The following is a 27840-nucleotide window of genomic DNA, read 5'->3' on the forward strand; positions in this document are numbered from 1 at the left end:
TTCCATAGGTTCCCTACAAGCTCATAAAATGGGAAAAGTGAACAACTCAAATAAACATGCACTCCTAGTTTTCCACCTACAGGTTTACACTGTAGCAATCCTATAATGCAAGCTGACACTCTCAAGTACACTTGCTTTAAGCACATGAATTCTAGGACTCTACAGGGTGGACTGATTTGTTGAGTTTATGGAAAACGGCAACTGCTTGCAATGGAAAGATGGCAGTGATCCAGTGTTGCTTCAGCGATGGCCTTCCCTCTTTTATGTAAAAGGCATGAAAGCAGCCTTGTGTCCCCAGACTAGTTTGCCATCCAGGATAATCCAGCAGGGCTGCCATCACAGTTCAGACCAGCTGGCAGGCTATGCAAGGGTTGGCTGCAGGCTCTTGCTATCACTTGGGGAAGTCAAGCTTTCACCCATCCTCCTGGTGGCATCTCCAGGTTACCAAAGGCAAGTGCTTTGGGGTACAGAATCACTGGAGAGTTGGCGAGTGTAGGCTTAGGCAAGCTAAGAAAATGTTTCCCCCTATAATCCCCTCTTTGTTCCATGAAAGTTCCCCACCACCACCCCGCTCTTTCCTTGAACTTGTTTGCTTTTAGGAACTGAGATGCTGGTTTCTTTCTTTCAGCCTGGCAGGAACATGACCACTGTCAAGAGAACAAGAGAAAGGGTGGGGTGACTTTCATCTCTTTGGCGGGAATCTTGTTTCAGGGACAATTCAGGCAGGTTCCCAAAGCTCTATTTGCCAAGTTCTGGCCAAGAAAGCATAAGCAATTCAAAAAGGTAAACACCCAAGCAAACCTAAAATGGGTAATACCCTTTAGTAATCTACATCCATAGTCTTCTTTTGTTGACAGTCCTATAGTCAAAGTATGTAACAGAACAGGGCAGTTTTCAAACATATGTTTGCCAATCCTCCTCTAAGTCCCACACTCTCAATAGCTGCTAGCAGAAACAAACCTCTATGCTTCAGACTCCGCTGGATTCCAATGCTGGAACCCTTCCATTCTTGGAAAGGAAAATAACTCAAAGAAGATCCCTTTGACATGAAATAAAATGGAAAAGTATTTTTGATATATCAAAGTATTATTCTGTCCACATAATTAAGATTTTTTTTGGGGGGGCTGTTTAATATTATATTAAAATGTATACAAATAAGGCACTCCAGAATACTCATGGATCCCTAAGGCATGGTGGTAGCCAATAAATACATATAAAGGAGAAAATGGCAATATCCTTGAACAATGAGGTAGCCAGAGTACAGAGTACAGTCAGAGAGGAAAGCAGTGCCACGTTCTTTTAAGACTGACTTCAACATTTAAGCTGCCCCGGAACATGCAGAAGGTAGCAAGCTAACATTAAAAAAAAAATCCTGTACAAAATTAACTCTTATTTGTATAACAGAGTAACTCGTTGATACAACTTTGAGGATGGGATTGTCAAATGAGCTGGTGATTAGAGTTCAGACCATTGTGCATCCTTCGCAATGGCCTACAAGTGGGCCGTACCCAAGCTTTGTGTGGTCCCATTACCCATCTGATAATAGTGCTAGGTAGCGGTTGGACAAGCTGGAAAACAGTGCTGCCTTTTGATTGGCCAACAGCTCTCATTGGCTTTCTTTCCAGCTACTGGCAACCTCTCCTGCCACACGCTGAAATGCACAATGGGAGGCCATCCCAAAGGCCTCTGTGAGCACCTGAGCTTTCCTGCTCGCCTCCTAAGACATCACTCCTGTTGGCTTTAAATCAGAGGATGACCTGGAACCTCCACAACAGCTTGTCATTTAGCATTGAGGTTTTTTTTTTCAGCTGTGGGGACCAAGGATCCAGCATCCCTAGGCCAGAGGATTTTGCCATCCTTCTTCTACTGGATGAGGAACGGCTTATGAAAAACAGCACTGCACATTACTGGATTTAGCTTTGACAGCTCTGATCATATTGCAAGGGATAGGGGATGGTGCTGCAATTTAAAAGACAGGTTTAAAATTTATCAAATATTTACAGAAGGTGGTGCTAGGAATCCAGTATTTTGGATTATTTAAAATGGCAAACTCTCTTTGAAAAGACTCTATTGGCCTATCTTGCAAAGTCTATCAGTATAAGAGAGGGCATCCACTGTGATAATTCTCTTCCACACTCATCTTATTTATTCGTCTAACATGAACAAACTACAAAGAAACAACCCTTAATAAAATGCAGCTGGTTACTGGCTTGTAGTTAGACTACTTGCTAGTGGGTTGCTTTTTGTCAGACCCAAATTAAACAGAATTGAGTTGAGGTTAATACATAAAAACGCATGATGAGGATGTGTTGTCCTCTGTAGTTCTTGAATCATCAGGTGAATAGTAAACAGCTCAAACATCTTCTTATTACTCCTGCAAAATATTTCCCAAGAATGTTACACAGTGACAAAACATCAGTACAATTATAAGAATCCCAATTACATTTGAAATTCACAAATTCTGAAGAGTTTGTACAATTGAAATAAGAGTATGCACCATTTTTGGTGTAGTTAACAGATATTTTATGGTGCCTTTTTTGGTATGTTTTGAACCTATGTAAGATGAACCTGACATGAGAATATAAAATGATAAAGAAGAAGTTCTGATCTGCTTTTTGATCAGTGAGAAAATCTTTCCCAGTCAATTTATCCTACCAAACTTAAACATGTCAGGGAAATTTTCTAGCAAATAATATTTGTCAATAACTCAGCAATGCGAGTGTTGATAGAGGAGAAATGAATTTATGTAGGGAGCCCTTCAAGATTACACCAACACTCAAAAATGACCCAGTGCGAATAGTCTCAATAAACTTGATAACCCCCACAGACATTTAAAACATGTTAGTTTAAGGAAACTGATGGAAGACAGATCCTAACACTTATCAATAAAGAACTATTATTTGCTGAATGGATGTCAGGAATCACATTCTAAAGACCAAGGTGGTGGTCTTTGGCAGGAGGAAAATAAAACATAAATGGATGATTAATGAAAATCCTATTGAGCAGGTTGCTAGCTATAAATATTTGGGAATGATGTTCCATGCATCAGGATCATGGCTCACTCATATAAATCATGTGGTGACAAATGCACGAAGGAGCACTGCAGCACTGATAAGATTTTTTTATACTAAAGGCGGGCAACATATCCCTTCCGCGATCCAAGTGTTTGTGGCCAAAACTATTGCCCAAATGCGATATGGATCTCAGCTGTACGCCTATTATAACCTCCGCCCTTTAGAAATTATTCAGACCAAATTTCTAAGAACTATATTTTCAATACCTCATTGTGTGTCCAATGCTGCTTTGCGGCTAGAGGCTGGTCTAATTCCCATTGAAGCCCATACCAAACTGCATATGATAAATTACTGGTTGGAATCACATTCTCATCCACATTCAGCCTTGGAAGAGAAAGGTCCCCTACAGATGCTGGAGTCCCACCTCCCACTTTGGCCAGTATCCAGAGACTATTGTGCACAAGCAGAGAGTGAGGTGACGTAGCACTGCTCTTCCCACCCCACCATATTGTACTGCACGTGGCGACCGAGGGCTCCTAGACCTCAGGTGAGGATTTCTGAGGGGGAAGGATGTGGAGCTGTAGTGGGGAAGGGGCCTGGAAGGCCCTAGACCAGGGATGAGGAACGTGCGCCCTCCTTAGATTGTTGGACTGCAATTCCCATCTGCCTGAGCCAGCATATCCAGTGGTGAGGGAGAATGGGCGTTGCAGGCAGTCAACATCTGAAGGACCATTCGTGCCTTTGTTTGAACAGTTCTTGACCAATCTCCCAGGCCTCATAAAAGGAAGCAGGAAGATACTTGTTGGTAGGTTGGCAACTATTCCAATTTGGGTTCCTTGAATGTACCTCAAATCGCTGTGCTGACTTCTGGCCTTTGCTTGGCTCTGCCCTGCCTGGACCTGGACTGCTGCCTAGTCTGTTTGTAGCCTCCATGCCTCTTTCCTATTAATTTCCCTCCTGAGTCTCCTATGCTACCAACATCCTAACTTGACCATTGACAATGGGCTTGGAAAAGAAGATAAATAGGGGATGATAAGAAAATTGCTTCAAATTGTGAAAGACTTACTTAACTTTTGAGAGCTTTTGCAGTAGAATGCTGAGTTTTTCCAGTATTTGAATATCTAATTTAGGGTTTCGAAGTAGCACTGAACATGTACGGAAAAAGGCTTCATTACTGCAAGCTTCCAGAAACCGATGCAAAACCCCTGTGATCAAGAAGAAGAATGAGCTTAAAAAGCAAAAACTAAATGCTTTTAAGCAAGTTAAGACTAGAACGATTTTCAATTTGGTGTTCAACGAACTATCAAACTAACACTTTAAATTCAGATTTTAGCACAGACCTTACATCACCAATGATGTGTGCTTATAGCTATAAAACAAAATACAGAAATACAAACGTTAACCTATTGGAGAGGGTGAATGTACTGCCTCATGAGGTTCTCTGAGGGATCAGTGGATTCTCTGGTATCTAGCCACAAAGACAGCTCAGTAATGGCTGTGGAAAGAAATATTCCTGTTGCCGGCCAAAGTCATTTGGCTGTTAAAGGTACACCCAGTGGAGGCTGGTGGCTCCAATGTCTGGGGTGGTGAATCCACTCTGGGTTTCAGTCAGAACTCTAAAAGAGCTATCGAAGGTGTGGAAAACCTTCGATAGCTCCTTTAGAGTTCTGACCGAGACCCAGAGCGGATTCACAGCCCCACTGACGTTGGCGCCGTCAGCCTCCATTGGGTACACCTCTGATTATTTGCTTCTAGGCAGGAAATAGCACAATCTGAGTCTGGATGCAACTTTCCCTTCTAGCCCAGCAAAGGAAATCATGCCTACTTTGGAAGTGTTAAGAACTGAATTATGAACTCTCTTGGGCCATCTCCTGAATGTGCCAAGGACTCTACTTTTCTGCTACTTATTCTGGCTCAAAGCCTTTATTTTCCTCCTGCAGGGCTGACAATCTAGGCTCCCCTGCCACAGAAACCCAATAGTTCCATTATTATCTTGAGATTACCAACAACCATTTTAATACCAGCTATGGCTTTGGCCACAGTTTGTAATAAGGTCAGGATCAAGCCCTCTTTTTCTTTAGAGGGATTTATTTATGACATTTATATACTGCCCGACAGCCGAAGCTCTCTGGATGATCAGCCTCAGAGCTTGCAGTTGGGGACATGGTTTACTGCCACCTTCACTCGCCCAGTTCCACTTGCCTCTGTGGCATTTGATGCTCAAGCAGCAAAGGCCGAGGTGGGGAGGGGAGGGGAGGGGAAGCCGGTCACACCCAACTTCCCACTTGCGTGCCTCCTAGCACTGGGACAGGGTTTAGACTGCTGAATCAACTGGACTCAGCAAGAGCTATTATTATTATTATTATTTATTTATATAGCACCATCAATGTACATGGTGCTGTACAGAGTAAAACAGTAAATAGCAAGACCCTGCCGCATAGGCTTACAATCTAATAAAATCATAGTAAAACAATAAGGAGGGGAAGAGAATGCAAACAGGTACAGGGTAGGGTAAGCAGGCACAGGGTAGGGAAAAACTAACAGTAGAAAGTAACAGTAGAAGTCTGCACAACATCAAGTTTTAAAAGCTTTAGGAAAAAGAAAAGTTTTTAGTTGAGCTTTAAAAGCTGTGGTTGAACTTGTAGTTCTCAAATGTTCTGGAAGAGCATTCCAGGCGTAAGGGGCAGCAGATGAAAATGGATGAAGCCGAGCAAGGGAAGTAGAGGCCCTTGGGCAGGCGAGAAACATGGCATCAGAGGAGCGAAGAGCACGAGCGGGGCAATAGTGTGAGATGAGAGAGGAGAGATAGGAAGGAGCTAGACCGTGAAAAGCTTTGAAGGTTAACAGGAGAAGTTTATATTGGATTCTGAAGTGAATTGGAAGCCAATGAAGAGATTTCAGAAGCGGAGTAACATGGTCGGAGCGGCGAGCTAAGAAGATGATCTTTGCGGCAGAGTGGTGAACAGAAACCAACGGACTGATGTGAGAAGAAGGAAGGCCAGAGAGAAGAAGGTTGCAGTAGTCCAACCGTGAAATAACCAGTGCATGAACAAGCGTCTTGGCAGAAGAGACAGACAAAAATGATCGAATCCTGGCAATATTATACAGGAAAAAACGACAGGATTTAGCTACTGCCTCAATATGAGGAATAAAGGAGAGCGAGGAGTCGAAGAAAAAGCCAAGGCTACGAGCTTCCTTGACCGGAGTAAGCGTAACATCATTGACAGTAAGAGAGAATGAGAGATGAGGAGAAGGTTTAGGAGGAAAAACAAGCAATTCAGTCTTTGCCATGTTAAGCTTCAAGCGACGATGAAGCAGCCAAGCTGAGATATCTGAAAGACATGCCGAGATACGATCGTGAACATCAGGAGAAAGTTCCGGAGATGACAGATATAGCTCACCAGGCGCACATCTCACTCCATCAGCATCGAATCCAACTTCGGTCTTAAAAAGGTTTTCTTGACTACGATATTAAACCGGAAATTTGTGTGTGTGTTATATACAAATTTGTATACCTGAAAATTATGGCCTTCAACAACTTGGTGGTTTTTTTCCCCCCTAATGGTGGGAGATGAAGGTGTATTTTTGAATAAAATGCAGGGTTACGGGGTGGCCGTTTGCCTTAACAATCCCAATGCCTGTCTCTTTAGGGTGTTTCTTTTGACTACAGAATGCTGAAGTATTGGTTTAAGTGGAAAGTGATATTAATTCTGCAGTTCCTCAGCATTCTAAACATGGTCCCACATACAACAGTCCAAACTGGAAGTCACCAAAGCTTGAACAAGCGTGGCCTGTGGCAATCTTTCAGCAGCAGGTGTAACCAAAATACTCTGAGACACAGCTGCCAACAGGACTATCTCCAGGCTAATCCTTACAGGGGAGTATGATCCTGTCCAGAACAGGCATAGCCCTAGCCAACCAGACCACCAAGTTCCACCAGCCCACTACCACTGACCATGAGTTTATTCACCCTCATCCAGCCATCATTGAATGCAGCCCCAAATTTAGAGGCATTTTCCAAAGAGAGCAGCCCCTGAAAGCTCCCAGAGGAATGACAACCCAAGGCATGTGTTCAGACAGCTCAGCCCTGCCTAGCATTACACAGAGCAGCACATGGTGAGCAATGCTTCTCCTAACCTTTTAAAGCTAGAAGAGAAAGAGAATCCTACGTAATCGGAAAGAACACTACAAAGGCAGGCAGGATGAGAAAGGAGGGGTTGGGGCAGGGTGTCCTTTAAAGAGATATTTCACTGCTTATCCTACATAAGCTATAAATTATTTCTTTTGCTCTCAACTTCAAATGCCTCTCTTCAAGATAACTTCACACCTGTCCTTTAGAAGAATAAAGGATGTGACGGATTAACTCTTGCAGTGCTGCCCTGACTGCCACTGCAAAGTAAATACTATGCAGAAAGTGGGTCTGAGTAAAAAAAACCCACCATGCCCTAGAACAGCCATCCCCAACCTGATGCCCTCCAGATGTTACAGATCCCATCATCCCCAGACAGCACACCCAATGACCATGCGGGATGGAGAAGATGGAGGTTGTGGTCCAACATGTCAGATGGCACCGGGTTGGAGAAGGCTGCTCTAAAACCCCTCAAAATCAAGAATAAAAACCCAAGTCTTTGAAGAAGATCTGGCTAAGGACATGCATGTTCCCACTTACATAGAAGTGATTAAAAGGGATAAATACCAGACGCTCAATGCTCAAGGACAACTTTGCACACAATGAAACAGTAATGGGGAAACCGACTTTTAGGTTGTTTGTTTATTGATTTGATTTGTACCCTGCCTTTCTACCAAAACTGGCACTCAAGGCAGCCAGTTCTAGACAATTACACAGATTTCTTAAACTTTTTAACAAGAGGCTGGTGCAAAGCCATGCTGAATAAAAAGTAGTGGTAACATTCGTGTAATCTGCTGACTTCTTTACACATATGGCCATGGCCCTTTGAACTAGCTAAAGCCCTTTAGAAGTGCCTTTTTAAAAAGAGTCTGATGCAGTGGACTGGCACTGGCAGGACCTTTCCTATGGCAGGTGAAAAGGACATTAAAAAGCCTGGTGGTGGATCAAATGAGCCTGTGACTAATTTCCTGCTAGCCTTCACCAAGAACTGTTTTCAGAGTGGAAAGGAAGGAGACAAAACCCATTAAGAGTTGGTACCTCTTGCTTTGAGTCACTTAAAAACAAAGGCAAGCCCACTCTGAGAATTTTTGAAACAAGTAGACTATTACGCTTCTAAGTGGACTGTTTTAATTGTATGGGCAAAGTACAATGGTTTAATGTTGGGGTGGGAATCTCTCTCTGACCAGAATCAACATTTACGGTCCTCCTCCAGGTGCCTACCCCGAGGGAAGCTCGGAGAATGGCAACCAGGGAGAGGGCCTTTTCAGCGGTAGCCCCTCAATTGTGGAATGATCTCCCCGATGAGGCTCGCCTGGCGCCAACATTGTTATCTTTTCAGCGCCAGGTCAAGACTTTTCTCTTCTCCCAGGCATTTAACAGCATATGCTGAGTTTTTAAACTGACCCCAGAATAGTTGTTTTTAAATGTATATTGTCTGTTTTTGTTTGTATTTTATGCTTTTTATGGTTTTAAATTTCGTTTTTTTCTTTTTAATGTTCACTGTTTTTAACTTTTGTAAACCACCCAGAGAGCTTTAGCTATGGGGCGGTATATAAACGTAAATAATAATAATAATAATAATAATAATAATAATAATGTTTCCCTTGGGGCCCTGCATGCCAGCAGTAGTTGACTGCGTAGCACCTCAGGCCTCCCTCAGCCATGCCAAGATCAAATTGCCTCTGCTTCTCAGCGGCCCTCCTTGCTCCCTGAGAATTCCAGTCTCCTCACCCTCGTAGGGCCCTCAGCATCCTGCTGGTTGTGTGTAGCACCACGGCACCGCTCTCCACTGCTTCCACTTTTCCCAATCTCATTTTCCTCAGACTCCCTGCTCCCACCATCTGCTACTTTCTCACACACATCCACCCTCTGTGATCTTTAGCTTTCTTGAACCCAAATCCTGGCTATTCCTCCACCCTCACCTACCATATCTTTTCATTACTATACTACTATTACTATCTCCTTTCATCTCTGTCGCTCATGCTCCTTGCCCTAAAAGCTATGGTGGCGGGGTTAAGCTTGTTTCTCAAAACCTGTTGGTTCAATCTTGCACAGCCCACCCAGACCCACCGCTTCACAACCTCTGAAGTTCCTCTTGTATGACTCTATCCTCTGATCATCTGTGTTGTTTTCCAGCTGCAGGAAACAGTAAAAGCTGCAGTACATTTTGTTATGCATGTGTACGATTGATCTATGCTACAAAATATAGGACAAACTGCATACCGTTTTTCATAAATATTTCTAATGGCTTATGCGTATGCCCAAGAGGTTTTGACGTCTGCAGCTAAAGTCATAAAGCGTAAATGTTACAAGCACGTACATCATAGGGGTGCGTTCATTAAAGAGGGGAGATCTTGGCTTCAGCACACTCAGCCGCAAAACTGTGTAAAGTGGGAGATTAGTAATGGGTGTACCTGGGAGAAGATTTTGTTTATGAGCTGCATTTTACCAAAGGTCCTAAGCTAACTGTCATGTCTTCTGGACATTTTGTGCAATTGATGTAAAGGAAAGTACTCCCAATAACATATAAAGGGCACCAAACTGCTAACTTGACATTAGTGTGTTGAGGGCTAAAGATAAAAAGGAGCAATACTTCCTGGTTAAGATAAAACAGCATAATCACCCTAGGCAGAAAGCGTGGGATGAGTCCTTAGCAGTAATTTATCTCAGTGGAAGATCAAGCAGGCTGGTTTGCATAGGAATGCATAGAGTTCTCAGTCTTTTAGTTCAACTAACTTAGAGTCTTTAATGCAGAATGATTATTCTATTTGGCTGGAGGCATATCTGGAGATCTTGCTAAGTTCTGTACAAGAGTAAGTAGTAAGTAACTTGGAGACAGGAATCATTGCATTCTAATAGACTGGGGTCTAATGTTGGAGTAAGGTGTTGATTAAACTGAAAGATAATATTGCCCATTTCTCCAGGTAACAATGTAAGTATGGGAGACAAGATTGCACAAAGCAATCTTGTAAACAAAACATTCGTCTTGCAGATAGATAAAATACATAGATACAAACACACACACACACTGTTCACATATTTTTCAAGAGTAACAGTGCAATCCTATGCATGTTTACTCAGAAGTAAGACCCAGTGAGTTCAATGGGACTTACTCCCAGCTAAGTGTGTATAGGATTGCAGCCTAAGAGAACATAAGCATGTACCCTTCCTCCCACCTCTGGAGCATCAGAGTCACTGAAGTCATGAGTGACTCTCTCATAGTTATTCTTCTTGGCGCTTCCTACACTGAGCTACCATAAACTCTCAGGTACCTTATGAAAAGGGAAGAATGGGCCTTATCCAACTTGCATCATGTTTATCTACTTGTATCATGTTTACTAGGCAAAAATCAGGGTATTATACTTCAAAGAGGAGTCTATATGCCTGTTTCTTCCACAAACTTTAATTTCTCTTTCAGTGTGAAAAGTACAAAGCTAAAGAGCACCAGAGTCTAGAAAAACATTTTTCCCCCCCTAGCTTGTCTGTCCCAAATATTAATGAATGAAAATTTTGTAAAGTTTCCTGGAAACAATTGTCTGGAAACAACTCTTACTTGCAACAAGTGATCAAGCAAGAGGCAATTTCCAGGTATATTTTAATAACCGTAATCCTGTAAGCTACATAAGATGAGCAAACCAGTATTAAAATAAAGATTATTATAATGTAGCATACTTACTGGATTCTATTGTCATCTGAAGTAAACTGTCAATTGCATTGGAAAGCAGGCCTTTGCTGGATATTCTAATGTGACTCAATATAATGGGCACAGCTTGGTAGTCCAAAAACAAGGCTTTTCCTTCATCTGTCTTCAGATCAATGCAAAGTGAATCAAAAGCTTGTGCTAGGTAATCAGCTAGAAGATGCGTTAGAATTAAAATATTAAAATTGTACATCGCTAGTTCTAGTCTCTTAATTAAACCAGCTATACATTAAATAGGTCCTACATAATACTGATATAATGGTTATAATAACAATAGTCTTTATTGCCTATTTAATGGAGACAGTTGCTCATTATGTGTGTCAAGCAGCAATGTATTATGATTGCTGACTAGAAGCAAATCACACTCACAAAACAACTCATATTTTAATTATATCAAATAAGCTCAAAACGGTACATAAGCTTTTCACATTTACAAACCTCCCTTGTGTTACCAAGGCTGTCCTTAAAACTTTTAGGACTAGGGTCTACCCTAAGTATGACTAAATCTGAACTCAGCCCAATATCTTTTACAGGGGGCTACTATTTTAGTTTTAAGAGATTATAAACATAGCTGTAATATGTTTGTATTCAGATTCAATTTTTAACCCGGCGATTTTTAAAAAGAGAAACGGTATTTTAGCAATTGTAAGAATCCAATTTAAACGAAATAGCAATGGATAAAAATGATTTTTATCCATTCAAACAGAAATACATCTACAGAACAAAATTGTAGACAGTGGGGTCAAAAGGGCAAGAAATGTAGGCAGTCCTGTAGCAGACAGTGGAGTCAGTAACCTTCTGACTCCACTGTCTATAATTTCCCCTCAGTTCCCCACTCATGTAGACTCCAGTCTATACAAGTGTAATAAATCTGTTCAGCTTTAAATGCGCCTCAGGATTCTGTTGTTTGTTCTTCTACAGACTGACATGGCTACTGCTCTGGAACGGATATGAGTTAAGCTTGAAAGAGAGCAACGCAGCAAGATGTTTAAAGCGACATTTTGCAATCGAGTACTTGCTGAAATGCATTTGAAATACAAGATACGTATTTTGAATTACATAACAGAAGAAGTCCATTTGATAAAAAGCCAAAGTTCATAAAGCCCAGGCCCGGGGTGCCATTTTTGGGATGGCAGCTGAACTTCTCCACCATCAAGTTCCCTGCGGGTCGGACGATGTTAGGGGGTGCAGCCATGCCTACTGACATCATCATCACCGCTCCCTTCCTGCCCACTTTGCCTTTCTCTGTACTATGAGCGCCACGGAATTTCATACCTCTCTCAGCACTGAGAAAGGGCCTTGGTTGACTCTGGGAGAAACAGTCCCCGAGTCCCTGGCTTCACGCAGCACGTGTCATTCCCACGGGGCAGCGCGTACCATGTGGCAGGACTCAGCCAGTGCTAGGAAGAGCGCCTGCCCCTCTCAGCACCGCCCCCTAGCCGCCTGCACTTCTGAGGTTATCTCCATGCCGTGGGCTGGAGGTGCTGCATCCCCAACCTGGAACTTGCCAGCTATTTTCGCTGAGACAAAAACGAAAAGCTTCTCACTACGCTTGGAACTTAAAACTAGCCTAAGAAATGCTTCTTCTTAAAGGTCAACTGATAACTGAAGTAGCTTTTTATTCTGAATTAGATGCTAACGTTCCTTTACCCTGAATAGATTTTGTTGCACATCTTTAGATAGTTGAAGGAATAGCACTGTTTTGTGCTGGATGGATTTAAATAAAATGCACTTTCAGCTAACTTTATCAATCCTAATCACAGATCTTCGATAGGAATCAATTAGTGTGTTCAGCTCCGAAGAACACATGGAACACAAACCTATGCACGATTATTCAGAAGTAAATATCAGTGTTGAATGGAACGTACTTCTATTTACTTATCATTTCCCAATGTTTTGATTAGGAAACTATATCCTTCCCTATTTTTTGCAAAGTGAAATACTTTATTCTATAAATATGAATGAGATTTTAGGTAAAATAATAAACAGATACATTAACCGGAGTAATACTTATTTTGGACATAGACTAGGTAACTAATGCAGTATTGCTCTGTTGCAGGATTATTATACTGCAAAATTTTAGTTAGCATGCCCCCTACTGCACTGTAACTTTAAAGCAAAAGATTATGTACAAACCATCTTGAACTATGTATCAATCGGAGCTAGTGTTTTTATACTGGGTGTTCATTTCTTACATTACATACGCTAAAACAATACCAATCTCAACAATATGCATGGAACATACCTTGTGTCACTGTTTTGATTATAATTAAAGTTGATACGACTCTTAAAGGTAAACTGCAGCTTTTAAAGAAAGCTGCTGACTTTGGTTTGGGATCAGTAGCATGTTCGGAAGAAAGATATTGATTTCCCTTCGGTGCAACACCTTTAAATAGGTCTTCACCCAGTCTCCTCATCGTTGATGTCATCGTTGCATGCTGTTATTCAAGTGACAAAACCACAGGAAATGAACACAGTATTCTATGTTGCATATTTATTTGCATTTCTTTATAAAATATACTCTAAATAAATATAAAAAACCATCTAGTATACTGTACACAAAGACCATCAGCATCAATCACTACATGCCTTAAATATTTAATTCACAAACTATCTAGTTTAAGACTTAAGGCCCCAATAGATAACAGCTTCATGAAGTATACCAATCTATATGCCAGCATCATGTTACAAAGCATGATTCTGAACCAGGCCTGAAGATGCCAGTCCAGGGAGATGTTTAGGCCAGATTACTGCCTAAACATCTATAGTCATTCTGAACATTTGCATATTGTTTTGTTTTTACCAACTGCAAGATTGCTACAAGTTGAGAAAGCCTCCATCAAAGCAGAAAAATAAAAGGTGATATAGGTTAGATGATGGTTTGTGACAAGAGGCAGTATCATGTAAGTTACATTAAAATCAGCGGACATTCCTTCAAAGCAATGTTACCAGGGTTAGAATTCTAGCCATCTTGATCTTGACTATTCACAAGAGAAAAGCAATCCTCTACCTAACAAAAAGTATCATGAATGTAAGTGAATTAGTGCTAGAAGTACTTTACCCAGGGTGTAAAAGAAAATGAATAAAACCGCTAGGTGAAATTCAGATCAAGCTCACGCCATAAAAACTGAAACCTCCATAAAGAATAGTTTTATCTAAATGCAAATGAGCTACTTGGTGTAAATATTCCTCACCTGCATCCCTCCATCTAACTGCCTTAAAGACCAGTAAATGAATTTAACCACATGCATGTGTAAGTTCGGATTCACAAAGGGCATCCACTGAAGTTGTTCAGCAACTAGAGGCAAAAACTGTAAGAACACAAAACACTGTAATTGTAATTTTTCCCCCAATATTTGTTTTCTATCAATATATTCTATATGTAAGTTAGTTCTTGTGGATATCATATTCTCAAATGAACAATTAATAACATGATGACGATGATGATGATGATGATAATAATAATAATAATAATAATAATAATAATAATAATAATAATAATAATATGCTGACAAACTCTTCAAATGTATTTTGATATTGTGCTGGCTTTAATACATTTTACAAATTTTCTGTATAAACTTGGTTTTTATGTACAAGGAGTTTCTTTTCTTTTAAATCGGGAGTGGGCAAACTTTTGGCCTCGAGGGCTGTACACATGTGCGGTTTGCGCGCGCACACACACACACACACGCCCACGCCCCCAGCTTACAGGATTTCTGGGATTTAAACCTCCCCTCCCTGGCTTCTGAGATCAGGAGATGGGATTACTAGGGGAGGTTGGGAAGTTAAAATAACACTGACCCATACTGGTATTTTCTCAGTATTATTAGCATCACGAAACCATGACCTGATCAGCTGATAGCTGATCAGCTGGGCAGAGGGGAAAAGGGGGTAGGTTACGCTAAAGCTCTGCCGGGTATCCCAGAATAGGCCTGGTTACCCCGAGGCTCTGCCAGGCAGCACAGAGAGAGGCCAAGGGCACCACGCAGCCAATGGGTTGCCCATATCGGTTTTAAATCATTATTATGTTCTGACAGGCATCAGGTCCTGCGCCACTACTTTTGTATTCTCCTGAACTGCATGGAAGAACGAAGATCACAAAAACAAAGGCATTCTGAAGGCATGAACACAGCTCACATACATACATGCCTGTATGGGTGCAGAAATAACAGTGAAATCCTATGCATGTTTAGTAAGAAGTAATTCCACTGTTAAGTATGTTTAGAGTTGCAGCTTAGGGACAGATAAGAAAGCTTGATTTTTGTAATTTCTTATCTTAAGTAATGATCACCCTCTAGTTTGTGTTTGTTTGTTTTTTAAATCTTCCATTACACAATAATATGAATTCATTTCTCTGAGTGGGCTGGAACACGTCCAAATCAGGATAAGCAAAGTTTGTATAAATGGAAATGCTAATTATATATCATTAAACATACCTAGCGTTATACAAGCGATTATACCCAGTGAACCTGGATAGCCTGGGTCTGGATAATGGATAGCCCAGTAATATTAAAATAACTAGGAGTTTTGGCCCTTCAGAATCAAACTATTCAATTTACTCTGCTGGCTAGTTGGACACACAAATGCCAAACACATAATACATGATACGAAGAGTCTTATTATAAAACAAGAGGGGGGGAAACTCTACCCTGATACACTTCTCCTGTGTGTAGTCTTTTTCGGAAGCAAGCGTGCCTGTTAGCTTGTGAATGTCTTCTCTCTCTTCCTCTAGCATCAATTTGCTGAGGTGATGATCTGAGATCCAGTCCATTAATACCGTTAAAAGGTCATAGACGTGTGAATTAAGAGGTATCTGCAAACATGAAAGCAAATCTCTCAGGGCGTGTTTGAAGATGTTTTTGGTGGTTTTTTAAGAGGGTTTTTACGACAAGATGGTATCTATAAGCATGCACGGACTTGTGCAATCTGCACTGCAACGCACATCTGGCTTGCATCAGTTGCACTGAATGCAGATGGAAATCTGCCTGTGGATGGTGTTGCTACGCAGGTCTGAAGGGGGAGAAGCAACGCCTGCCCGAAAAGTCCTGCAAAATTGTCACTGGAAATACAGTTGTCTCTTCCTCTGCTGAGGACTGTTACTGTTTTCATTTCTACCCCGCCCTTGTTACAGATTCTCCCTTTTCTGAAAAGGAATCTTTTGTTTCGATTGGCTTCTCTGGAGAAACCCAAACGGTTTAATTCCACATTTCTTTTGGGCTTGATCTTTGCTCCCCTTCCTTCAGCATATATGAACAAATCATACACAATGGACATTAGCATCCTACACTAAAGGTGTCACGAGTTAATTGAAATGGGAGAAAAGGTATTTGGCAAGAATATTAAAGTAACTCGTTTATTTTACAACCCACCACCTCACCCCAATAAAACGCAATGGCCAGACCTTCTTCTTCTTCCGCATACAAGCACTGCAGTGTGTGCATGGAGTCCTCACATGCGCAAGGGCAGCCTTTCTTCACATGAGTAGTTGGCCCCTTCACTGAACTGCCATGTGCACAACATAACGCTCTTTGAAATAACGGGCTGGGGTCACAGTTTTTGCAGAGCATGTAGCTTACCTTTGGAGGTTTTGATGACGCTATCCCTTTTTCTGGCTTAACAGGTTTCCGTTCCTGGGCTGTGTGGGAAGCTTCCTTAGACTTCTGTATCGATAAAAATTCATGCTTCCTCTGGAACAGGACAGATTGACAAGAAAATGCATTAAGACTTTTTTTTTCTTGCAAAGATGACAAACAATAAGAAATAGAATGAAACCGTACCTGCAAATTCTCTAAACGGGCTTGTACTTTTCGAGACTGGCCTTCTAACTTCTTGTTTTGCTCACTTACGTCACTTAACTAAAAAGAAGCAGAAAATGCTGAGCCAAACCTTGAAAATGTTTCAGTGTAGACCCTCTGACCTACAGGCCTAAGCTGGCAGACAGGGAACCGAAATCTGGCCTGCGGAGGCTTTGGGGATTCCTCTGGAGGGCGGGGCTTTAGCTGTAAGCCCTGCCTTCCCCCTGGAGGAATCCTTTTGAAGGTCATCTCTCACTGTTATCACCAATCTGAGGCAACAGTGGGCATTCGCCTGCTGGCATGTGCCATCAATAGAATCCCTGCTGGCACACGCCATCAACAAAAGCCCCCGTTATCTCAGATCAGAGATAAACCCAGGGGATTTGGGGCCGTAACACTCTTCCCGGCACGGGGGAGTCCCTTTGCTATCCCTGATCTGAGTGGGGATGCAGGGCATCCTGACGTGGCGCGAGCCAGGAAGATCAGCTGCTGTACCTTCATGCAGTGCCTGGTGTCCGGGGTGGGTGGGTGGGGGGAAAGGGGCTGGGAACCATATGAAGCCAGGGACTCTGTTTGAGCTGGGAGGAGGAGGAGGTGTTCCTCCTGGTGCTGTCTGAGCCCCTTTCTCCATGCCTCCTTCCAGCATGAAAAAGAAACAAAAGTATTTTTCCCCCTACAAGGCATGCTTTTACCTTGTAGGTTCCAACTGATGCCCACCGAATATCTGGCTGGCAGATTTTCTAAAAAGCCAGCAAAATATCAATTCTGTGTTCTGTGCAGCAGGCCAAATTGAAGATGTGTTGCACTATATTTTATATTGTCCTCTATATAAGTCCCCGAGGGTCAGGTTCATCCTCTCTTTCCAGACTTTGTTAGATTTACCAGATGACCTTAAGATCAGATGGCTGCTGGTGGACACAGATAAATTCATCAGCCAAGGAGTAGTTCTGTTTGCACCAGCTGCAACGAAGATAAGAAGCAGCTCTTGAACAATAGCAGCGACAAAAGCTCAGGGGAGTTCTGTTTCAATTTAAACAAAAATTTAAATCTATATTACTTGTATTTTCAGGGCCTTACCAGTGCCCCTCCATATTGATTGTTCAATGTTTTACAAATATGCTTCCCTGTGTTTATATTGTGATGGTCATTGGCTAGAAACGATAAAATTTGAATGAACAAAGGTGGGGGGTGATGTCAGAGGGTGGGGTCACCCCTGATGTCATCCGTCCTGTGAAAGGACTGGGGGGGCAATACGCCTCCCCAAAAAAACACTTCTGCACCCTTTCAGTATGTGGAAATCTGTTCACAAATAATTATTCTCTTCCTCCCTCAAATATTGAATATATATTGCTATCTCTAGTATACATAACGGTGTGAAGTGAACAGGAGATGTAGAATCATCATTTATCTCTCTGTATAAAGAGAGCTGAACAACCTACCCAGAATTATGGTTACAATCCTAATGCGTTGAGGTAGAATTTTTACTGAAGAAAAAAGGAACATGTTTTCAAGTAAAAAAAATTTTTTTTAGCACTGCATTAAAAGACACATTACATTTTTATGCATTACTGAATTCAGGTTAAACCCATCTTTCCTTTCATCCAGGAAAACGTGTGATTAACACTTTCAAGAAAACATGCTTGTCTGAAAACATGTGATAAACGCTTTCCAGAGACACAGTTGGCTAAGGGTCCCCAGTGGTGTGTTTACAGGAACACACCAGCCCTTTACATGCTGTAGAACAGATGTGGCCAATTTGCACAACTTAGGGAGGCCTATCATCATTTGAAAGCAGAGTTTACAGACAGAAGTACTTGAGATCAAAACCAAAGCAACAAAAAAACATCCAAAATAAAGTTTTTAAAAGAATTCCAAGACCTCTTGAAGAGGGCAACATTTTTAAAGGTTACCTGTATGTGTTACGGTAAGTTAACGTGAATTATCCCTGAATTTATAACTTCTGGCAACTATATTTCTTACAATGCATAATTCATAGATAACAAAGATCATACAAATTGTGTTAACTGTTTGGTGCTACAGAACCTTCTGAAAACATCCTATTTATAGCATTTACAGTGTCTGACTCATGTTAAAATTGTGCTTGCCTGTTTTTTTAAGGTGTCATTCAGTTCCTTTAAAGTTTCAAATGATGTCTTAAGTCTTTTGTTTTCCTTTGTTTTTTCTTTCAAGGCTTCAGCCAACTGCTGAATTTCAGCTTCATGTTGCTGCAAAAAGAAATAAAGAATATTTAAAACAGGATTGACAAGCTACTTTCAAAAAGCATTTTAAAGCCAGCCTCTATAGCTGCAAGTACATATGTTATTGGGTCACCCTGTGATAATCTTTATATTGTGATAATCCAAGACCCTTAAGATACATGAGGCGGGGTGGGGGGTGGGGAGATTTTCTAAAGGAAGTTAAAACCTGAATCTTCGTGAATATGCTCATCTGTCAGGTGAATACACTGCTCACTTGTACAGGCCAACTAAATTGGCTCAAACTTAAAAACGGTGCCAACCAAAGCAGAAAGAAATAGACTTACAATCATAGAGACGTAAACCAGCCGTAAGATTAAACTCTCAGAGGCCCGGTTTGCACATAAAAAGAAGCCACAGTGGGTAAAATTCCCCTCAGGGCTTCTTGTTGCAGTGGCGGCCGCCATTTTGAATATTCTAGGAACAGCAGGGGCACGCTGTAGCTTCTTGTTATGTGTGAACTGGCGAGGGTGGGTTATTGGAGTGGTTGACAAGTCTTCGGCAACCCTAAACTAGCTCATTGGTTCCAGGCAGCTTGTTTACCACCCCAACAACCCATTATCGCCAGGTTTGCATGTAATGAAATGCTCCAGCATGCCCCCGCTGCAACTTGAATATTAAAAATGGCAGTTGCCAAAAAGAAAACCCCCATGGGGCAGTTCATCCACGATGGCTTCTCATTACGTACACGTCTCAGCTATCTCCTGCTTGATCCTCTGCATAATGTATTCTCCGCAGAACTGCCACGGCTCTGAGCTTCTGTCACCCAGTCTGTCTTTTGCCAATGCAGTATTTGCCCTCCTCAGACTATCCCTTTCCTGTACCCAAGAGGCAAGATATGCCCTTTCATCATCCAAACTCGCAGAACAACTAAAGTTAGGTTCTAGGATGTCAACAAGAGGAGAACTAATACATCAAAGCAAGGACTGATCTCTCACCCACATTCCATCCTCATCAAATGCTCACAATACTCATGTGTCCAGGAAGTGTCCCCCCACCCAGAAGACAAATCCACACGCGCAAAGGATCGTAACAGGTAGATGAGGATAATCCAAATCATAGAGATGGGTACTAATGAGATTAACTGTGTTTAACTGTGTTTACTAAAGGTAAAGAAAGATATGAGAATAATACCTCCTTCATAATTTGAAATTTTGTATGAACTTCCGCCTCAACACCTCTTATTTTGGTCAAAGCAGCTTCATGTCGACAAAGCAGGGCTTCTCGTTCACTTAAGAAGTGTTCTCGTTTTTCAAGTTTCAAAGCAAATTCCTGCTGAGTTAGCTTTTCTTGCTTCATCATAAAAGACAAGGAACACAAAATATTGCACTGATGTACTAATATTTGAAAATCATCATCATAATTCTACTGATATTTGAACCGTTGCTAATTTTTACCTGCAGCTTTTGATGTATGATGGATAGTTCATGATAAATTTGACTGAAGTGAGATGGTAGCAGGTTTTCCCCATTCACCTCTTGGGCTTCAGGAATGCGAACACTGTCTCTTGTGGCATCACCACCACTACCATAGTCACAACATGTGGCCACTGTCAAACTGGATGGCAGAGTAATATCTAACAGGTGAAAATAGAAGCAGACATATTCAGCAAATTATTCCTCAATTCTCAAACGGCCAGTTACGGGGGAGAGATTTGTATTATCGCAAAGATTATACGTTGGCATAGTCTTGTGTGACTAAATATCACAGCAATTGAGGTTGTTGGCACGCAGATTGATATCCTGTCATTCTGTCATGTATCAGGTGTATTATTACTGGGCTTTATAAGCCGGTACGGAAGTCTAATCTCAGAGAATGCTCAACTAAATTGCACAAGCAAGGTGTAATTTGAAAGTCTATGGCATGACTGCATGTGAAACAAAAGATTGCACATTTATTTATTTGATGGGATTTATATTCTGCCTTTTAGTAAAGCTTCTCACAAGCCACCTTATAACGTTAGAAAAACAGAAAATATCTCTGTTTGTACATTTTTCTTTTTTAAAAAAAATATTATAAATTTATAAACTAGATGCGTAATTGCTGGTTGCTTATTGGAGAAAAATATCAACAATAAAAGAAAATAGAATATAAATAAAAGCAACACATGTTAGAAAAAATGATAAAAGCAAGTTAATAGAAATAGGTCAAAAAATAATCATTAAAGGCCTTCTTGAATAAAAATGATTTCAGAGCAGGTATAAAAGTGTAAAAAGAGAGAAAGCTTGCCAGATCTTCCAAATTTACATTCAAAGTTTTTCCAGTTGTCCTAAAGCTCTATGACTTCACAGGCTCTATGAATGACAACAGAGCAGCACAGCCGATGGGAGCCAGAGGAATTGATATCTGAACATCTTAGTCACCCACCACCAAACAGGCCAGCTCCAAACTGATCCCTCCTGAGCAGGAGCACAAGACTGGGAGTTGTTTTGGTGGAGGGCAGCACAGCCTCTAGCTCAGAGCTGGCAAGGGGGTTGGGGAGCTTCTCTGTCATTGTGCTGAACCCTCCAAGGCTCAGAACTACACAGAAGCTCCGCACCCTCTCCCAAACTCCAGGCTGGGCTTTCTTTCATTACACTCATCAGAGGCAGATATCACACTCGCAATGGCAAGGTGAATCGTGGCCAAAAGCTCAATTCAGATGATCGTCCAAACCACGGTTGGAAATGAGTCAGTGGCTTGCATGCTCCTCCCCCACTGCACAGCTTTAGCTGGTGGAAAGAGCTCCGTGCCATGGAGGCCACTTGGGCCTCCAGTGACGAAGCTCGATGTAGGAGCTGTGAACCTGTTCCTTTGACGAAGGCGCAACACCAACTAGAACAGGTTCACCATCACCTCCTGGGCAGGCTAAGCATCTACCAACAAAACCTCTTATCTTGTCTGGATTGAGCTTCTGCTTACTGGCTCTCATCCAGTCTATTATTAATCCCAGGCACTGATTTAGCACATCCACTGCCTCACTTGAGTCAGATGTAAAGTAAAAATGCCATTAAATATATTGAAGAAACCCCCCTCCCCACTTTAGATCTCCAGATGATCTCTTATCGGCTTCATGTAAATGCTGAGAAGTATGGGAGGACAAGATGGAACCCTGCGGGACCAAGCAATTGTACCCCACCCCCAGCACTAAATTCTCCAATTTCTGCTACAAATTAAGAATGAAACCACTTCTCTTTAATCTGAGAACAATGTTGAAAGCTCAGACATTTACAAACATAGTGGCTAAAAATGTTTCCAATTTAGGTTTTTCAGTGTGCAAACTTATGCACGTTTAAACAGGAAAAAGTCCTACAACTCCCAGCATTCCTCAGCCTGCACGTTGCAGGAGTTTTTTCTGTTTAAACGGGCATAGGATTGTGCCCTTAAAAATGCATTGTCCTGCTTATATATACAGAACAGTTATGCAACTAGAAACCCAATGCTATGTGCTGCTGTGCATATGCAACGGAACATAGGCTCAGGTGAGAAGCTGCCAGTGTCAAACTGGGAACAGATGTTGCTCCCTCCAATGGCACAGCACCAATTGCCACTGTTGCATCCAGGGAACCTCAATATGCTGAGTAAGGCGAAGTGATTCACTGTGCCAGTATCGCAAAGATGTGCCAGAAAAAAAAATGAATTAAGACAGGGGATGTAAGATATGGGCTTAGGATGCAAGTGAGGCAGAACTGGCCCACTTCAGCATCAACTGTCTTGTACAGGATGCCACCATCAACCTGTTGTTAAACTGCTAGGGGTCAGTCGAACTGGTAAGAGTTATAAATTCTACTCAGTTAAGTTGTGGCCAGGTTATTAAGCAAGACTGCACTTAAGTGGTGTTCGGAATAGCAAGCATTTGATTACCTGTTTCTGAGTATGTGCCTCCACTTTCTATTTCGTGACGTCCAAGAAAATCTCCAGTGAACTCTGACTGGATGTCAAGCTGCCTTGAAACATGTAGAGAATCCAACTCATCATCTGGCCTGATAAACACAAAATGATCACATTAGGCAGTATAAAATAATGCTGGAATTAGCACCAATTCCAGTTTCACCCTCCTTATGGTGATGAGGGTAAACCAGCTAAAATTTATCCCAGACAAAACAGAGGGACTGTGGGCTGGATGGAGGTTTACAAGCGGCCTTAGATGGGGTTGCATGCCCCGTAAAAGACCCAGCAGGCAGTTTCGGTTCCTTCCTGGACTCAGAGCTAACTGGAAACACAGATGGCTGCCATGCCCAGCCCTATCTGGAGAGGGTAGGCCTTGCCTTGGTTATCCATATGCTAGTGATGTCCAGGCTGGACTACTGTAACATGCTGAATGTGGGGCTGCCTTTGAAGAGGGTCCAGAAGCTTCAGCTGGTGTTGTTGGGGGTGAGGAGATCCGATCATGTAATGCCTTTACCGGTGTGTTTCCAAGTCCAGTTTTTCACCCATCTGTTCCTGCTCACACGTTAAGATCAGCAACAGAGAGCCTTCTCACTTGCCCACCTTTGAGGGCAATACATAGGTGAATACACAAGAGAGGGTCTTTTCTGCAGTGGCCTCACACCTCTCGAATAAGTTGCCATCAGGGGTCCACTAGGCCCCATCATTACAGGTTTTTAGGAAGGCTCTGAAAGCCCACTATTTTATTTTGGCCTTCCCATGATTGTTTATTGTATTGGATTGTAGCTGCAATTGTATGTGGTAGCTTTTGCTTTCACGCTGGCATTTGTTGTTTTCTTAGGATGTTTGTTGCTGTTTTTACTGTTTTCATTATGTGACTTTTATTATTGTATGCCACTTTGAGAGGTTTCCTGTCCTGAAGATGGCCAAGACATTTTTAAATAAATAAAATATACAGTAGGAAAGATACCCAACCCTTTTTGATACTGAAACATATGATCCCAGAGCGAAAGGACTGAATTCGGGGTTTTTTGGTGGGCTTTAACAGCAAGAAAGCATAAGACTGATTCAAAGGGTGAAGGGGTTTACTTACTGACTCAACTTTTTAAAACTCTTTGAGGAGTCAAAAAGACGTTTTTTATCGTGCTTTCTTCCACAATAGGTATGTTTCGACTGTGAGGAGGTTTTGAGTAAAGATGCAATAGTATCATCAAGTGAGCTGTCCATTTTACCTAGAAACATATTTCATTGCGCTGGTTAAAAGAACAACAATAATGATCAAACCATCTATTTTGTATTGGATGAGAACATTTTAAGAAAAAAACCATGCACTATTACGTGGTGACATAAATCTAAAAGTGCAAACCAAGGTCTATAACTATCAAACACTCCCAAGTTTAAAAAGAAGTTAGAGGCTTTCACATTGCTTAAAAATAACTTGGTCATAAAAGCATCATTTTAAAGTTAGAATTAAAAACAAAAAACAAATTTAGGAGTCTGGGACCTGTCTAAAAAGAAATTCTGAAAAACTCCATGATGAGGAAGGTGATGGGTACGTATGTATCTGGATTGAAATGTTTGTGAAGTGCACAAACAGAAAATCAAAGGGAAACATCTAAAAGGTGCTGTCGAAAATAAATTTCCTTTAAAAACCCCTCCAATGATTTTTCAGACATTTCTTTTTATCAAGGGTAGTTTCTCACCCCTTTCCTAAGAGATAGGTTCTCTTCATGTGTCTATTTCTGTCCTTATAGTAAAGGACAGGGGATGAGATACGTCTCTCATAAAAAGTGAGGAAAAACACCTTTGATAAAAAGAGCAGTGCCTCAACATGGGTTGGTTGAAATTAAAATACACCAAACTATTTTTATGAATCTTTAAATGTCTCTCCCCACCCCAACCACCCCCCAGAATGATGCAGGTCTCTTAAGTGTAGAAATGCAAGCACATAAGGAAAGCAAAATAATTTAATATATCAACTGAGTTTAAAAAATACAAATTTGAAGAAGCTCACAGAAAGGGTTAAATCCAACGATGCACAAACAAACTCCTGTTTGTGCAATGGAACTTCCCCTTCTTCTCTGCTGCTCCCTCTCCCTCTTTACCCCCGCAATGTGCTCCAGAAGGCCCTCCAAGCATTCACAGTAGATTTGGGGGGGGGGGTATGCAGGGAGCTGAGGTAGGGAGAAGGAATCCATCCCACTGACAGATGCTGTTCCATTGGGGACGGGACGTCTGCTGGATACAATTTAAAAAACACACACCATCCCCGTCTTTCTCCTGCGGCACCCTAAAAAAAAACTCTCTGGAGGGTCAGGGACCCTCTGATCTCTACTTGATATTGGGGCAAGTCTCTCCTCCCCAAGCAACCTTCCCCCAATCTCATATCCCACATTATTCATCATGGTTTCCCTGATCCTCCAGGGAGGTAGCTGCAGAAGGCAGGAGAATACAGGAAATCTTCCTTCTGTAAATTTCTTCATTTTGGGATCTAAGCCAAAATGTTTATTTAGAGAATTTATAGAGTGGGATATAAATGTTTTAGTAAATAAATAAAATAAATAAACATTAGTTATTGAGAGGATCAGAAATGCGATAAATAAATAAATTTGAAAGTAAGTTCCAGTAATTTCAATGGGACTGGGATATTTTGTATTCACATGCTAAAGGTGCAGTTCTGACCCACTTTGAAGTCCGTACAAATCGTGTTGATATCTTGACACTTCTGAAGTGTTCACCTAACATCGATGTCACTGAAGAACATCAGAACATTATTTGTTTTGGGGTTGAGATTTTAGAGAAACACTTAAAAAAAGAACCCAACTGGTTTGCCTCTTTATTGCCTATAGCTGTCACATCATTAAAAGGTTTTTGATTTAGTTCTGGCCTCTATCTCAGGGATGGAAGACAGATGGTCTTCCAGATGTTCATAGACTGCAACTCTCACCTTTCCTCACCATTGGCTGTGATGGCTAGGACTGATGGGACTTGCTGCCCATCAACATCTGGAGGGCCACACGTTGGCCTCCCTTGCTCTAAATGCTATGAGCGACACAAGACATGGTCTTCGGAGTCTATACGGGATACCGTCTGGGCCCATACTGGTATACTGCTGACACTCAAAACTGTGCTCACCAGAGAAAATAGGCAATGGGATTATTTCTGGATGTTAAATTGGAGAATCCAGCTGAACTCCTTTTAGAGGCCGGAGATCTAAGGCAATGAATTTTCCAACCACGTGTGCAAAAATAAAAGTAATTATTGAGCTCCACACAGAGAAACGTTGGGCTTTGACAGTCTACAATAATCAGTAGTGTCCTCAGGACTTGATTCTGGTTTGAACAGAATCACATTGAACAGAATCACATTGCCACTATCTGGGGGTAAGATGGCTTAATCTTGGCCAAGGCTCAGACTTAGAAACACTTTTTGGTGCCATCTCTGAAGTAGGATATTAATGCACCCGACATGAGCACCTGAAAACCTATTTGGACCTTCGAATATGTACCCAGGTTTCTTTCCGAATTACTAAGTCAGAAGAAACAATCTCCATGAATCTGGAAAATGGAAGCAGGAATTCTGGTTTAAGGAAGGCTTAAGATGGGACATGATGACTCCACATATTTTGCCTTGGTTCAATAGCCAGACATAATCACTGCCAAGCCCAACAACTCTTCCCACCCAGTCATCCCTGGAAAAAGCTCAGCAGCAAAGAGAAGAACCTTCTCTGTAACTGTAACAGAATTTGGGAAAGAAAGGAATATGGTTTTGCCTTCCCATTGGGCTTTTGCAGATGCTACCTTGCTGTCTGTGTAAAAACCCAGTAGAAAGGGAGAAAAGCCACCCTTCCCTGCCCAAAGCAATCTGCAGGTAACAGAATATTGAGAAGAGAGTTTTTTGTGATGAATGGGACAAGAAACACCTAGTGAGTTTGTGTAACACTGATCAGCATCTGTCTTTATTATTGACTTGGATACAACAGAACAGTCACTCTCTGCTGTAAAGGTTGACAACTTTAAACACCTTACCTGCAGATATCAGGGTCTTTCGACTTTTACTTTTGGCTTGCACTACATCCAAAGAATAATCCTAAAAAAAGAATATTGTTCTAGTTACTAATATCATCTACATGGCTGCTTATAGGGTGGGGAAGAGTTATGGGAAGGTAAGACATTCCAGAGATTGAGTTCAATAGGAGATAAAGCTAGATCTTCTGCAAGGACATGGATGGAGAAAATCCCCAGCACAGTTGGGAGAGACTGGTACAACTTGCATAGCAGGCAGAAATTCAACAGCTGATCTTACATCTCCAGGCTGGCAAAAGCAACATCTGCTGAAGAGGTTAGGCGTGTATCACGGGTTATCCTACCTACGAGTAGACTTCACTTACACTAACATCGGATACTACCTCCTGGAAACAACCCCCAGGCACACGTAAATGGCACCATCGACGAAGCAGTACGGTGGGCAAATGAGCAAGAGAAACGTTTTTGTTTGCTTCTAAAAATGTTGCTAGCAACCCTAAACTGAAAGCACGAGGAGCCCACGGCCTTCTTACTCCGAAAGGGGCCGCCGAGATCAGTTTGGGAAGAGCTTCGATACCGATTTGCGATACAAGGGCTGTGTATTAGCATACAGAAAACAGTAACAAAAGCTATGCCTCTGAGCATGTACAGGCTGCTTTCCGCCATCTCCTTTTCCCCGCCCCCGGAGGGCTGGTTGTCAACCGGAGAGAGTACAAGGTTTCGAGGCGAGACACTGCCGCAGAGCCTCATCCCCCCATCCTGGATCTTGTGAGAATGGACCGACACGTATCTATTCCCTCTCTCATATCACACACACACACACTCCCGCACGTAGGCACCACCTCTCCAGTCAGATAGCGTCTCCTCCAGCGCTCGACCGAGCTGCTCAGTTCTGTGGAAGTCGCCATTCGTCGAGCTTCCCGCGGCCCGCTCCGCCATTCACAACAACCGCCTGAGAGGCGAGGGGAGGAGAGAGGCGGGCAGGCCAGAGGGCGCCTGCGCGAGGTTGTCCCGCCCGAGCCACGGATAATTCCCGGTCTTGCCCAGGCGGCGGC

At 42.0% G+C, this 27840-nt stretch overlaps 1 protein-coding gene across 2 annotated transcripts; it reads right to left on the minus strand.

Moving 5' to 3' along the window:
* Positions 1–1825: 1825 nt before the first annotated feature.
* Positions 1826–27732, minus strand: CCDC138 (coiled-coil domain containing 138). 2 transcript variants are annotated; one of them, XM_063127469.1, is made up of 15 exons: positions 27628–27732; positions 26789–26849; positions 23854–23992; positions 22737–22855; positions 20291–20469; positions 20028–20186; positions 18744–18863; positions 16621–16698; positions 16420–16530; positions 15492–15656; positions 14038–14154; positions 13089–13281; positions 10820–10996; positions 4081–4219; positions 1826–2374 (listed from the first exon to the last, which is right to left on the minus strand). In XM_063127469.1, exons 1-15 carry the CDS (start codon positions 27691–27693, stop codon positions 2203–2205), a joined length of 1995 nt encoding a protein of 664 aa, XP_062983539.1. In that variant the 5' UTR covers positions 27694–27732; the 3' UTR covers positions 1826–2202. The 2 variants fall into 2 exon arrangements, with proteins under 2 accessions (XP_062983539.1, XP_062983540.1); XM_063127470.1 differs by lacking the exon at positions 4081–4219 and having other exon boundaries at positions 2252–2374.
* Positions 27733–27840: the final 108 nt, after the last annotated feature.

This window comes from Elgaria multicarinata, chromosome 5 (assembly GCF_023053635.1).
Source record: "Elgaria multicarinata webbii isolate HBS135686 ecotype San Diego chromosome 5, rElgMul1.1.pri, whole genome shotgun sequence".
Classification (NCBI taxonomy): domain Eukaryota; kingdom Metazoa; phylum Chordata; class Lepidosauria; order Squamata; family Anguidae; genus Elgaria; species Elgaria multicarinata.

Excerpts from the sequence above, each read along its gene's own strand:
- CCDC138 (XM_063127469.1), bottom strand. The coding sequence starts at position 27,693 with ATGGCGACTTCCACAGAACTGAGCAGCTCGGTCGAGCGCTGGAGGAGA. Across the intron at positions 13,282-14,037 it reads AGTTAGATGGAGGGATGCAG|CATGCAACGATGACATCAAC; the intron begins GTGAGGAATATT and ends CTTGAATAACAG. Across the intron at positions 4,220-10,819 it reads TCAGATGACAATAGAATCCA|GGGTTTTGCATCGGTTTCTG; the intron begins GTAAGTATGCTA and ends TCTTGATCACAG.